At 35.7% G+C, this 15,393-nt stretch overlaps 1 protein-coding gene across 1 annotated transcript; it reads left to right on the forward strand.

Annotated features, from left to right (window-relative positions):
- The first annotated feature begins 937 nt into the window (after positions 1-937).
- Positions 938-9,495, forward strand: LOC121729033. The gene is made up of 7 exons (XM_042117420.1): positions 938-1,021; positions 1,726-1,878; positions 2,902-3,018; positions 3,569-3,790; positions 8,361-8,514; positions 8,754-9,020; positions 9,281-9,495. Exons 1-7 carry the CDS (start codon positions 982-984, stop codon positions 9,408-9,410), a joined length of 1,083 nt encoding a protein of 360 aa, XP_041973354.1. The 5' UTR covers positions 938-981; the 3' UTR covers positions 9,411-9,495.
- The last annotated feature ends 5,898 nt before the right edge of the window (positions 9,496-15,393 follow it).

The raw sequence follows: 15,393 nt of genomic DNA on the forward strand, positions 1-15,393 counted from the left end.
ACGGGCCGTGCCGGGTCTCATCGCAAAAATCCGCCTCCATACAATTGGTATGGAAGCGGAAATCCGCTGCGCCCCGACGCAGTGTGCGATACGTGCATCCGCTTCCATACAAATTGTATGGAGACGGATTTTTGCGATGAGCCCCGGCACGCTGAGCCCCGGCACGGCCCGTCTCAGTGTGCTCACTCCTTAAAGTCCCACAAAAAATAAAATTGTTTCTATATAGTTTTAAGGGGTTATTTTTTCGTTTCGTGTAAGTTCAGGGAAGGCTTAGGACAGAAGTGATACCATGTTCACCGGGTCATCTAGTAGTGGTATAAATGTAGATGGTAGAAAAGAGCTCGCCTTTTTGACAACCCTATTCGCGAAGTGAGCAGTGAGCACCAGTGAGTCTACGCGAGCAGTCGGCTTCAGCGCTGATTGAACGAGGTTAGGGGAAATCGGCTTATCGTCCGATGACGGGAGGCAGCGGGCAGAGGAGGGGGGATAATTTTATTGGAATATGCAACGTACTTCCCAGCAAATTGCACATTGTTCGCTGTTTCCTCAAACTGTACGAGAAATCTAGTTTAAGAGCATCCTTTGTACGGAACTCGAGACAGTGGTTCCTTTATGTTAATCCATAAAAGTTTTATTGATGAAATAAGTAACAATAATCATACACGATAAAATATGATAATAATATTTTATTAATAATATTATAAGTATTATCTGAAATCTGAATTTTCCATCGAATAATTTTTTTCCATAAATATGCCTGTGCCTACTCCGTCTAAGATATAAGTAAATAATTAACACTTTAGCCGTATGCTATGATGACACGACGCATTTTAATAATCCATACAAAAATAATAATTATCAGAAAATCATTGCTATCATTGTATTGCATCGCTGACAACGAAAGATAACACAATCAGTTATACAAAGAACGTCATAGGTACTTCCCTTTTTGTTTAAACAATTGAAATAAAATTAAATCCAATGTATAAACTAGTAAGTGTTGTGGTCTTTACTTGTCTAGGTGAGTAGCTACATCTAGTCTCTACATTGAATAATTCATGTCATACTTACAATTTAATAGTAAAATATTGTGACATCAACGCGGCAATATTAGCTTGTAATATTGATCAAAATAATTATTTATTGAAGACATGAGTGGAGGAAGCGGGTAAGTAGCAATTTCAAAACTGCAGTTTTATGCTTAAATGGAGGCTTTATGACCGGGAAAATAGTTTGAAATTAAAAAAAATTGATTTACTTCCTAAATGCTAATCAACGTGCCTCACTAAGGGCATGTTTCACCACTTCCTGATAAGTGCTGGATAGGCTATTCACAGTATGGAGAATCTGTCAAAAAAAGTTGTGGATAGTCTGGCACTTTATCAGGAAGTGGTGAAACAGGCCCTAACTCTACCAAAATATGAATGTGTTAATTTTGTCAATATTGCGCACTAAGTACCATCTATTTAAATTCGTGTATAAAACCTGTAAAGAGCATTGTTTATTATAAGAATTAGCTAAAATTTAATGTAGGCTCCTACATTCAATTTTAGTTAATTATGTACGTTTGGTAATTTTAGCAAATAAATGTGTAGATTCTGTATAGTATATAATAGATAGTTTAAAAATCGCACAAATCCCTTACAGACCTTATTACAAGTAATCAAATCCATACCCAAACATAAAATCATGTTTGAACTTAAAAATGTAGGGACGGTATTCCAGGGTTCGTGGCGGCGCAGTTGACGACGCGCTGTTTCCAGTTCACATGGCTGGGGCCGCGGTACAACAATGAGAGCGTGTTCCTCAATGCGACCTGCCAGGAGGCCACCCGCCTCGCCTCCGGAGTGCCCTGCCAGATGCCCCTCGTGGCCTCCTGTGAGTTGAGTAATGCGCTGAAATATACCAAAACAGCCTCAGGACTTTAGAAGCTGTTATAACTTTTTAAACTACCGCACTCAGAGACGAAAAACGACTAGTGATTGGACAGTACCAGTCATTGGACAAAACACAAAAACGCAATATTTATTAAGGTTGCTTTAAAAACTGCCGGTTTTTAAAGTAATAGAACGCCTGATTTTAAAGAAAAACGGGTAGTTTTTAAAGCAACCGCTAGTGTTTTTGTGCTTTATCCAATGACTAATAGGTACTTGATTGCGACCGTAAGCCGCGTAAAGATGACCGCTCATTACATAGGTTGTTTAGATGCTGTTTATGATTCGAACAAGCCCGGTACCACCATTTACCATCTAAACGGCAAAATACCTCATAGCACATGAGCCAAGTAGGGTAGGGACGCGGGAACCCTCGGCTCGTCTGTGGTAGAGCCTCCTTAATTATCACTAGACGAAGGCATATTGTGTTGTGGGCTCAAATTTATAGGTTATGATGGTTCTTCAAATAGAATAAGTCTGAATTTGAACAGACTTTACTTGCGTATTAAATGATAGATAACATTTCATATTTCTCCAAGTGCTTGTCTCTGACGCTGTGTTGTTTAAATAAGAGAACGAAATGCTTCAGTACGATTTACAAATGGCCGTGCCTTACCAAAATCTAGAATATCCGGAAAATAACGCTTTTAACATTTCTTCCACTGGTTCAAGACAAGAAATCAGTAAGATAAACGAAATGATATTATTATGTTGTTTCTCTTCCCGATTTCTCGTTTTGGTTAAGCACTTTATTAAACTTACCATCAGTGCCGAATTTATATTTTTTATGAGAGTAGGCCACTTTATTTCCGCAGCCCAATGTATCTGTAGGGCCTCTATGGACGCTGCAACCCCCTAGAAGCTGCCGCTCCTATGCCATGGCCTATAACACGCTATTATATTTTATAATCCGGGGCTGCTTACCGTAACAGGAGTAAAGCAATAAAATTGATGCACCTGCTTTCAGATGACGGGTCATGGCCCGATGTAGAATACATCTGGACCCACCACGGCCAGAACGCCTCTTGTGTGTTGGCGGAGAACGACGTGTGCGCCCAGTTCACGTACTACTTCAATGGCCATCGTAAGTATTATTAATATAGTCAGAATTCAGATGAATATAGGGTGAATTTCCCAAGTCCCCAATTTCCCAAATATATTATTTATCACAGAGGTCACCAATTAGTTTCGCTCGGGGTCCGTTTTAAGACATGAAATGACCTTCGCGGTCCACACATTTTATACAAAAAAAAATTAAACAAAGGTAAGTAATTACAAACATTACAAAGGTATTTTTAGATATCAATGAGAAAAGTAAACCATTTTTTGTAGCTAATTATCTCTCTGAAGTTTGGAGTGAAATATTGGTGCAAGCTATAGATTTTTAGCTATAGATTGACATTAAATCCTGGAGATGTTGAAGTTGATGTTGATGATGAAGAAGATCATCTTCGAACATGCTTGGTCCGCACACAATAGGTCGGCGGTCCGGATGCGGACCGCGATCCGCCATTTGGTGACCCCTGATCTATCAGATGCAGGCAAAACCGGCAAAGCCATTAAGCTAACTAGCCACAGCCATAATAATATATCAATAGGATGTGGTATTCAAAACTATTTTCACTCTTTTCTAGCGGAAAACTCAACCTACATGTGCACCAGAGCTATAGACTCAAATGGCACTATTGTCCGTAACGGCTGTTACCAGGAGGTCTCAGGCAGCTACAGCACCCAAGTATGTTTCTGCCGAGGAGTAGCAGGAGGAGTGCCGTGTAATAATGCCCACTCTACGAAAATAACATTTGCATTAGCAGCATTCAGTTTATGGATTTTACAAATAATGTATGGAATATGTAAATAAAATATTTTAACTCAACTGTGTTATATACAAAATTTGTGTGCTTTCATAGTTCTTACATTTTTATTGGTGTGGGTTATTTTCAAATTATCCCGCTGTGTCATGATTTGCGAGAGGTAACGCGGGTGCAGTAGAATTTAAAGGAAGAAACTATAATTGCCATCACGATTCACCCTGCACCGGCACGTACATTGTGATAGAGACAAAAATATATTATATTACAGTAAATCGAGGTAACGTCGTCCTCTGATTCCTCCTTCAAAATGGAGCCTATCTAATTAAATTATTTTTTTAATGTATAGGAAGAGTGAGTCTTAAAGGAAAGAAGGAGAATCTTAAAGACTTTCAAATTTGTTTTATGTTCGGTGGATTGGCGGGGTACGGGGCATTAATTTTTTGCGATTTTTGAAGGGTCATAACAAAATATTTATTCTTAACTCTTGGTGCCCCCCTTGCGCCCCCATTGTTTAAATTCAAAATGCATCCAGATGAAATAAATCACCCCCAAGCCTCTACACAACGCCCCCATTTTTTTCTGGGTTCCACACCGCCCCCCCTTTAGACCTTCAGCGCCCGCAAGGGGGCGTTATCGCCCACTTTGAGAAAGGCTGGTTTAATTAAGGATTAATTAAGGATTAATCCTTCAAGCCCCATAAGGACACCGGTGACCGCGACAACAATAGAATACAATAGCATTTCCAAAGCACTTTATTAAAAATATTAAAAGGAGAAGACGAGGAGTTTTGCTGGGAATACCAAAGAGTGACGTTGTGTTTTTGTATTACTTTCCTAAAATTGTGTTATTTCTGTTTTTAATGTGTAATGTTGGTACTTGGTAGAATATTAACCATTAAATATTCGATGTCGTGCACAAGTGTGGGCGATACAACTTCAAGAAACGTGCCATTTTGTGTTCCCTCCAAGACTCCATCGAAAGTTTTAGTAAAGGGTCTACCACTTTACTAAAACAACTGACTTGACTCGTTGACTTTACTGACTACTTTTTTAGACTTTCGACTTGACGATCATCTGGAACGAAAAAAACGACTTAAATTTATTAAAGAAGAAGGGGCACTTCGTACCCACTAATGTAGCACTTTGAGACATATGCCAAAATATAAAAGGGTTTGAAAAGTTGAACATTTTATTGTATGACGAAATATCTCTAAGCCATGGAAGAAAACAGTAGCAGTAGTAGTAGAAGATAAGAAAAAATCACAAAACAACACCCTGTATTATTGCATCAATTTATAGTGTTGCTGGTAAGGAATCATTTCTGGAAAGTAATCGTATGTGGCAAACTTGAGGAAACTGTTGTATTTTAGTATACTGTTTAATATTTTTAAGAAATGTATGGGGAAATAATAAAACCTTAAAATCTAACCTTTCCTGGATTTTACCGTATATTAACCGGGTATGTTACCTTGTAGAAATCTATACTAATATTATAAATGCGAAAGTATCTCTGTCTGTCTGTCTCGCTTTCACGCCAAAACTACTGAACGGATTGTAATGGAATTTTCTACACAGATAGTCTAAAGCCTGAGAAAGGACATAGGCTACTTTTTAATTGGAAAAGGGGGTTGTAAAGGGGTGAAAATGCGTAAATTTGGTCAAATTAAGTTGGTTCCAAAAACTCAAAACAGATGGCGCCAAGAGTCCCCTAGATCGCGCTATTGCTTGCTCATGCGTATTTCTATAAGAGGTGGTACCATGTTCAGTTAGTATTTCGATTCTTTCGATTATTATACACGTTATTAACTAATAACTCACCTACCAACTTAGATATCAAATTCATAAACAGCGCCAAAACTACTGAACCGATAGTAATGAAATTTTGTACACAGATAGTCTAAAGCCTGAGAAAGGACATAGGCTTACTGGAAAAAGGGGTTGTAAGGGGGTGTTTATGCGTAAATTTGTTCCAATTAAGTTAGTTCCAAAAACTGGAACAGATGGCGCCAAGAGTCGCCTAGATCGCGCTAACGCTTGCTCATATGTATTTCTATAAGAGGTGGTACCATGTTCAGTTAGTATTTCGATTCATTCGATTGTTATACGTCATGTTATTAAATAACTCACGTACCAACATAGAAATCAGAAACAACAGTCTACCAATAATAAATACTAAATAGTTTATGTGTATTGGGCAAAGCTAAAGTTGTGTAATGCATTATGCAGCTAAGTTGTGTAACGCTAAATAAGCTATAAAAGGTATAAAAAAGTTTAATTTAAAAAAATCATATTATGTGCACACTACACGGCTGTTTTGGGTATTTTGATAAAAGGGGTACCAGGGTTTTAAAATGCTTTTGACACCAATTTTATTGACACCGCGCGCTATAAACTGAAGTCCACGCGGACGAAGTCGCGGGCAACAGCTAGTTGTTTATAAATTATAATAAGCAATACTAGCGATAGTTTTATTTTTTCAAAAAAAAAATATATATCCTGTCTTATTAGTTATTACACCACTAGCTGTTGCCCGCGACTTCGTCCACGTTAGCATAGTAGATCACATTCCAAGTATTATTTATTGTACAAAAATATTCAATATACAGAATTGACTTTCCTACGATTTTATTATAAGTATAGATAGATGTTCCGCGCGGCTTCGCTTGCGTAATTTAGGAATTTCACGCAACCGTACATTTTGCAGCAGAAAATAGCCTATATCCCTTCACGTAGTCTATTCTTCATGTTTGCCAAATAACATAAAAATTGCTCCAGTACTTCATAAGATAATAAGCAATTCCATATAATTTCCCCCGTTTTTTCCATATTTTCATCTATTTCTTCGCTCTTATTAGTCTTAGCGTGATAAAATATAGCCAATAGCCTTTCTCGACAAATGGGTCATCTAAAATTGAAAGAATTTTTCAAATCGGATAAGTAGTTCCTGAGATTAGCGCGTTCATATAGGCCTTTTCATATAATTGCCCCCGTTTTTTCCACATTTTCCTCTTTTTCTTCGCTTCTATTAGTCTTAGCGTGATAAAATATAGCTTATAACCTTCCTCGATCAATGGGCTATCTAACACTGAAAGAATTTTTCAAATCAGACCAGTAGTTCCTGACATTAGCGCGTTCAAATAAGCCCTTTCAAATAATTTCCCCCCGTTTTTTCCACATTTTCCTCTATTTCTTCGCTCCTATTATACTTAGCGTGATAAAATATAGCCTTCCTCGATAAATGGGCTATCCAACAGTAAAAGAATTTTTCAAATTGGAATAGTAGTTCCTGGGATTAGCGCGTTCAAACAAACAAACAAACAAACAAACTCTTCCCAATTATAATATTAGTATAGATTCGCTAGTGTTGGTAATATTTAACAATATCTCCAAAGTGATAGCATTTAATAAAATCAAGGAAAGGCTCGATTTTAGATATAATTTCGACAGTAAATTTTTTTTATGAAATAAGGGGGCAAACGAGCAAACGGGTCATCTGATGGAAAGCAACTTCCGTCGCCCATGGACACTCGCAGCATCAGAAGAGCTGCAGGTGCGTTGCCGGCCTTTTAAGAGGGTATAGGGTAATAGGAGAGGTTAAGGATGGGAAGGGAATTGGGGAGGGTATAGAAGGGAATAGGGTAGGGGATTGGGCCTCTGGTAAACTCACTCACTCGGCGAAACACAGCGCTAGCGCTGTTTCACGCCGGTTTTCTGTGAGAACGTGGTATTTCTCCGGTCGAGCCGGCCCATTCGTGCCGAAGCATGGCTCTTTCAGTATTTTGTTGTTTTCTCATACATTTTTTTAAAATATGAAACAATAATATTAAAATAAATTACTTTCCTTAAGTTTGCCATATACGATTACATTCCAGAAGTTATTCCTTACTTACAACACTATATATTGATGCAGTAATACAGAATGTTTTTTTTTGTATTTTTTTGTGAAAAATGAAACATTCTGTATTATTGCACGATTCGTTAGTATTGCTAATTATAAAAAAAAATCTCCAAAGTGATAATATTGTACGATAAAATAAAGGAAAGGTTCGATTTTTAGCATCTTATTATTTTCTCATACATTTCTTTAAAATATGAAACAATATACTAATAAATACAACACTTTCCTAAAGTTTGCTAATATTAAAATATATACGATTACTTTCCAGAAATTATTCCTTACCAGTAACACTATAAATTGATACAGGCTGTTTTTTGTGATTTCTTTTTACCTTCTACCCTCGTTAACTTTTTTCTCCCACGGTTTAGAGATTTTACGTCCTACAATAAAATGCTCAGCTTTTCAAGCCTTTTCATTTGATATATGTGTGGATATGCTACAGCTTGGGTACGGTTTCCATACAAAAATGCCCCTTGTTCTCTTGTAAACTTCTCACGATTTTTTTTCCCCGCCATAATATTTTACTTGACACTGGCCATGGTTAAAAAGGCGAGCGCCATATTATGAAAAAAAAAGAAGAAGACGAAGAAGATAACACGTAAAACATGACGTGTACGATCGTCAATCGATTGTCAACGTCAAATTTTATCTGGTATTTTTCGCCAGGAACGGTTTATTGTATTTTCATGTTTTTATAACACAAATTACTAATAAATATCCTCTAAAATGTATTCAGTTCTAACTAGAGTTAATGCAATACTAACCTACACTCTCAGTGTGTTAGCATGTCTAACATTTCTATGTTTTCTTTCTACCCTAACTGTGGATTACAGAACAGCGGCTCAGATGAATACCGTGAAAGTAGTAGTGTAAGTATAATAAATCTGGTATAAGTATACTTTCTTATCGTCCTATATTTAATAGGGTCAAAACACTATTTGCTAAATCTAAATAACGCAATTCAAATATACTTAGGCGAAAATTCCACGTCAACAAATTTACCTGCTATAACCACTAAAATCAAGACTTTCTTTGACTATAAATATTTATTAGTAAAAATAAAATCAGTAGTCTTACTGGTAAGTTTAAAAACAACTATGCTTTACAGGAAAAATGTTCCTGACTATGGCGATTCCAGGGAAATGAGTGACCTGGGATACCTAACTTTTGATCTCAAAACTGATCTATCGCACCTCTTCAACTGGAATGTTAAACAACTATTTTTGTACCTGACTGCTGAATATATTACCCCCACTAATGAGCTCAACCAAATTGTACTGTGGGACAAAATAATTCAAAGAGGAGAAAATTCAATTTTAGATTTTAAAAACATGAACATCAAATACTACTTCCGTGATGATGGTAATGGTCTCAAGTAAGTTGAAATTCCTTGTTTTAAAGATATTCCACAGTTTAAATAAGAGCAAAAATAATTAATAAATTTATTTACCATGCACCCTAGTCTTGTAATATTGTTATAACACATAATTTAACAAAACATGTCACATAAATAACACATAATTTAACAAAGAACATGAATTATTGTGAGACATTAAAATATCCTCTCGATCATCAATTATAAGGTGGTTTACAGAGTCTCAAGCATTTGTATTAAAAAATAAATATATTTTTCAGGGGTCACAACAATGTTACTTTAACTCTCTCATGGAATGTGATACCAAACGCAGGCTTGCTCCCAAACATACAAGCCATCGGCCAACACTCCTTCAAATTCCCTGCAGAATATACAAACTCAAGAGTATGATTTATAGTGTAAATTATAAAAGACATGTAAGTGATGGTTTACATGAGTGTTGTTTAAGTAAGGAATATATTATGAGTTTCAATAATTTTTGGACTTTAAATTGTATCTCAATCCCATAGTATGTAGCTATTGAATAATTTTGAGCCAATTTCATGTACACTTGAATTATAACTAGATAATATAATATGTTGTCTAAATACCATGTTATGACAGTTTATTCTCATTATTAGTACTTCGATCGCAGATTCCAGGAAATGCTTTTGTATTCTATTGTTGTCGCGATCACCAGTGCTCTTATGGGGCTTGAAGAATTATGAAGGAATAAGGTGCCGGTTGGCAGCGGGCGACATGAAGGGGCGGCAGACGACGTATCGTCGCGACACTACTGGTTTCTATGTATTTCAAAGTTTCGCTAGCTTCGTGTCGCTAGCTGCGGAGGATATTTCATAGAAATACATAGAAACCAGTAGTGTCGCGTCTGCCGCCGCTTCATGTAGCCGGCTTCCAACTAGTACCTTTAGTCATAACATTTAGGAATCTTTCATTGTTGCAGATCATTTCAGATAAAGGAAAGACAAAAAAAAATTATTTGTTCTTTATTGTATATTTTCTATGTGTTTTTATTAAGACAATATATAAATCAGCACTAGTTGCTCATTCTACATCAAAAAACTTACATCAGGTTGCTGTTTAAATTACTATAAAATATCTACTAAGGTACATTTTACTATTAAGTTGCAAAAACATTTCATTATCTAGTAAATATAAGAAAAATGAACAATGTATGTAATTTATCCAATTATTTATTATTGTTGATTTGTGGTAACTAAAGTTTAAAAAACATTGCAAATTTTACCTGAATATTATTGTCGAGTCTGTTAAATACAATTATTTTTTTACTGATTAATAACACCACTTTAATACTGTATTTCTTTATTAGTACAAATCAAATTGATACAGACAGCATATATTTACGATGATAATATTATTTATACAGGTTGTAACAAAAATAAGTGATAATACTTTAGGGTGTGTACGTGTTCATTGTAGAGAGTTCACTGTGAAAGTAGCAGCGCTGAAAGACCAACATTTTCTTTCACTTTTGTATGGGGAAACTTGTGACGCACGGGCCCTTGCCTATACAAAAGTGAAAAAAAATTTTCGTCTTTCAGAGCTGCTACTTTCACAGTGCACTCTCTACAAGGAACACGTACACGCCCTAAAGTATTATCACTTATTTTTGTTACACACTGTATAACTAATCATTAAGCACACATTTTCTCATAGTGAAAATATAGGAATATTTTTCATGTGGTATAATATATTGTGCTTGAAGCAATTTTCTTTAAAAGCTTTCTTTATCATGCATATGCATAATAATTACAATGTATTTTAACATACTTTATAAGTATACCTACCTAATAATAAGTCTGGAAATTAATTGAAAAAAACTTTTTGACCCTACTGCCTAAAAGCCGAAAAATATAATTTTATTTGTAATTTTAATAACTTCTTATTAAAATAGTAAAGTAGATAGTTTTTTCAATAGCTAAATTGTTATTATATACTTATTATATGATAAAAAACTTTTTGAAGGTCACATGTCAAAATTACGCAAAAATAGGAGCAGAGGGCTCTACTAGCAGATAAAGTAAAAAATAATCCGACCAAAATCTGCCATGTTCAAATATCTGAATATTGACAGAAACATTGTCAAAACTTTTTAGGATTTCGTACCCAAAGGGTAAAAAGGACCCTGTTACTAACGGCCGTTCCCAATATTGACATAAAATATATTATGTCTCTAATGTCTAATGTGAGCTATTCCTATCTCTAGTAGGGCAAAACCAGAGATAGATCAAATATTGGGAACGGCCGTTAGACTTCGATGTCTATCTGTCAGTCTGTCTCCAGGCTGTAACTCAAGAACGGTAATAGCTAGAGAGTTGAAATTTTCACAGAGTATGTATTTCAATGTATGTATAACAAATAAGTACTAAAAAATCTGCCAAGTGCGAGTCGGACTCGCGCACGAAGGGTTCCGTACCGTTATCTAAGAGCAAAATTAGCCCAAAAATTGTGTTCTTTGTATGGAAGCCCCCCTTAATTATTTAGTTTAATTTTATTTTATTATTAATTATTAAAGTATAAGTACAACTGAGTATATTGCGTGCATTTCAAGGGCCTATCTTTGGGCATTATTGAAATCGAGCAGAAAATAGCAAAAAAATTACGTTTCAAGTTGTATGGGAGGCCCCCTTAAATATTTATTTTGTTTTTGGTATTTGTCGTCAACAGATATTCACAATCTGTGAAAATTTCAGAAGTCTAGCTATAGCGGTTCTTGAGATACTTACAGCCTGGAGACAGACAGAGGACAGACATCATTCTTAGTAATAGGGTCCCGTTTTTACCCTTTGGGTACGGAACCCTAAATAAATTAATTAAATATTTAAGGGGGGCTCCCAATCCATACAACAAACGTGAATTTTTCAAACATTTTTGGGTCTGTATCAATGATGACATTGACAACAGGTTGGCACCTGAAATGTTCATAAAATACTCAGTATTTATATTTTAATAATTAGTAATATTTATTTTTTAAGTACTGTCTATGCTGGTGCTGCTCTAGCGTCAAAACATCGTAGTAATAATATATCCTATTGTGTAATATTTAGTTATTATTGTAAATAAGTAATAACATAGGTATTATGTTATTTACAATAATAAAATAATGACAAAAGGAGACAATTGTTATTTAAGTAAGTACTTAAATATTTAATTCTGATTTTAAAAGAAGTTTGTGAAATTTTAGTTTTAGTGATCAGTACAAAGTCACTTTATTTGTACATGTATTCTGATTTCCTCAATTTACAATGATTTTATCAATTTATCAATATAAAATTTTGTAAAGCAAAATTTTAGTTTGGCACAAAAGTTTTTAAAATGTCTATAATTTCAGGAATGTTGCGCCTGAATTTCATAAGCAAGGAATTAATAGATGTACCTCAGTTTGTTACCTACTTGTGCATATAAGGGTAGCTATCATAATTCTTAATATTATATATTTTGTTATGGTAGTTATAAATAACATGTTTTAGGGCCGATTCACACTGGAATGGCAGCGCAACGGCGCAGGTGCGGACGCAGCCTAAAATTTGGGGGGGGGGGGGGGGTGTCACTCACTAGTCACTACACTAATATATTTTTTTTTATCTGCGCCCTAGGACGGTTCTGGGTTGACAGCTGTCTAAGGTCGGACGTAGTGGCGGTTAGGGGATAGCTAGAAATTACCTTTTATTATTTGGCAAGATTTTGAGATTTTTCAATTTGACCTTAGATTTTGGGGGGGGGGGGTCATGTCCCCTGTGACCCCCCCCCCCTCGGACCGCGCCTGCAACGGCGAGCATTTTCAGTTTCATAATATTATTTTAAACTTTTATTGTAATAAATAGTATCGCTTGAGAAACTTGGAAAGTCTCGCGGCCACGATTTCTCCAGCGATACTATTAGGGCCAACCACACGTACCACAACCACACCACATCGCAACGACATAATGTCGTCGAGCAGTGGTTACGTATGAACAGTGTCGCTGCAGCTTTTTGTAGTTGCGTTGTGGTACCGACAAAATATCGACGTGGTTGCGTTGTCGCCAGTAGTTGTGATGTGGTTACGTACGAAAGTCAATGGAACGGAGGGGGGGAAGAGCACGGGCGGTGTGCTCACTGTCATTGCATCGACGCAACGTTGTGGTTGCGATGTGGTCGGTATCACACAAGTGGTCGACAACGAAATATGTGGTACGTGTGAATGGTCCAGTTTATTAACAATACGAAATATACGCCCGACCACGTGGTGTGGTTGTGGTATGCTGGTGTGGTTGTGGTATGGTTTTGTGGTTGTGGTACGTGTGGGTTGGCCTTGGCCCTTACAATAATGAAGATAAAGTTTAAAATCATATGACACTGAAAATGCTCGCCGCTTCGCTGCCAATCCGGTGTGATCGTCCCTTAAGATTTTTGCAGTAAAAACAAAATTATACTTCAAAAATTATATTCAAAAGTTAAGGATAGGGGATTTCATTCACATTAGTTGTTTATAGGAAATGCTTATCATGGATAGGTGATAGGTTTTCATAGTAAATACTTAGGATATCTTTCAACTACCATTTTGAGTAATATCTCACATTGCAACATTATGTTGTACCCAAACGGTGTAATTAATTAGGTAAATCAACTACATTGTTAAAACTATTTGCATCTTAAAATTCTACAGCAAAATCTAAATGACAGGATGAGGAAATATGAGTAATGAACATGAAATTTAAAATGAGGACGGTAAGAATTTCATACCAGAGCATCACAAGCCTTTACAAACGTTCTACGCCAAAACAAAGAAACACTTCCTACTGTATTTCTTATGCCTTAGAATGTAGTTTCAACAAGATCACTACAATTTTTGCCTAATAACATGTTTATAGCACTAACATCCAAAGCGCCTTTACATTACAGTTTACAAATATAAATGTTCTAAGTGATCTACTTAATTTAACAATGTTAAATTTTATGTCAGCTATAATTTGTCTCTAATAAAAAGGATATTTGAAATCCATTTGGAATTTCTCATATTTATAAGTTTTATAGAATTTAAACTATCTTATATTTATTAATGTAGTATAATCAAGTTAGTCACTCATGGAGTTAACTGCTGGTCGTTGACATATTTTTCAGATTACTACTTTTTACAAACCCATTGGTTAAAAGAACTAAGGTCAGAAAGCATTGACGGAGACATGTCTTCAACTGTACGTCGCGTCGCGTCGGGGAGCAAGGCTCAACCAAGCATTAAACGGTCATGTCATTTATACTACTGTGAAAAAGTTAAACGAAAATTTTAAGTTAACATAACCTTGTGTACCATGTGAATAATAAAGTTTAAAAAAAAAGACTTAAAAATATTTAAGAACTACGTAATAAAATCAATTATCTAATCCTATAGATTCACAAATCACTTAAATCAGAGAAAGTTCGAAAATGCTTTATGATATTATGATTTTAGAGGGAACGCTAACACTGTTTTTCCATACAAACATATACCCCAATTTACTCCCTGGACAATGCGTCTAGACAAATGATTTTTATACAATATTGGGATCTGTTAAAGCTATGCCTCTACGTTAGACTTTTTCTAAATTTGCTAATAAATAAAAAATATGACCCTTCAAAAATCACAAAAAATTAATGCCCCATACCCCGCCAATCCACCGACCATAAAACAAATTTGAACGATCTTTAAGATAAAAACGTAGATACATAGACTCACTCTTCCTGAAGGTATTAAAAAAAACAATTAGATAGGCTCTATTTTGAAGGAGGAATCCGAGGACTATGTTACCTCGATTTACTGTATCTGTCTCTATCAGCCGGCGCAGGGTGAAGCGTGATGGCAATAGTTTATTCGTTTAAATTCTACTGTACCCGCGTTCCCTCTTAAGCACCAAAATACATAATAGTATGATAAAACGATAAGTGAAAATTGTAGCTACAAGGTTAGTTTGGTTTTATCGCTAAGCGTTTCGAAAACGCTGCCGGAACGCTTAACGATAAAACCAGCCTTACCAGTGACAGAACCTCAATGCTAATAATAGCCCCACTCCAAGGTGGAACTGCTCAGTAGTCTACATTATACTAAAGTTTTACCAATCTTCATCATAAACATATTATTTACTCTAAGTTTACCCTATTTCATGTTATCCATCGAGCAATGACCATAAGCATAGTAAATATTTTTAATAACAAGGTGAGCCAGCACACAGATTGCGAGCCTGTACATACACTGTACACAATATTCTTGTACATTTTTTAAAATTTTTACAGCTTTAATAAGTATTCATTTTATAATAAAGGTTACTAAAGTTGCTGCTCAAACAGACATGATGATAACCATAGCTGGGCATTAACTCGTTAATCCGTTAATCGTTAA

The sequence above is a fragment of the Aricia agestis genome, chromosome 7, assembly GCF_905147365.1.
Source record: "Aricia agestis chromosome 7, ilAriAges1.1, whole genome shotgun sequence".
Lineage (NCBI taxonomy): Eukaryota > Metazoa > Arthropoda > Insecta > Lepidoptera > Lycaenidae > Aricia > Aricia agestis.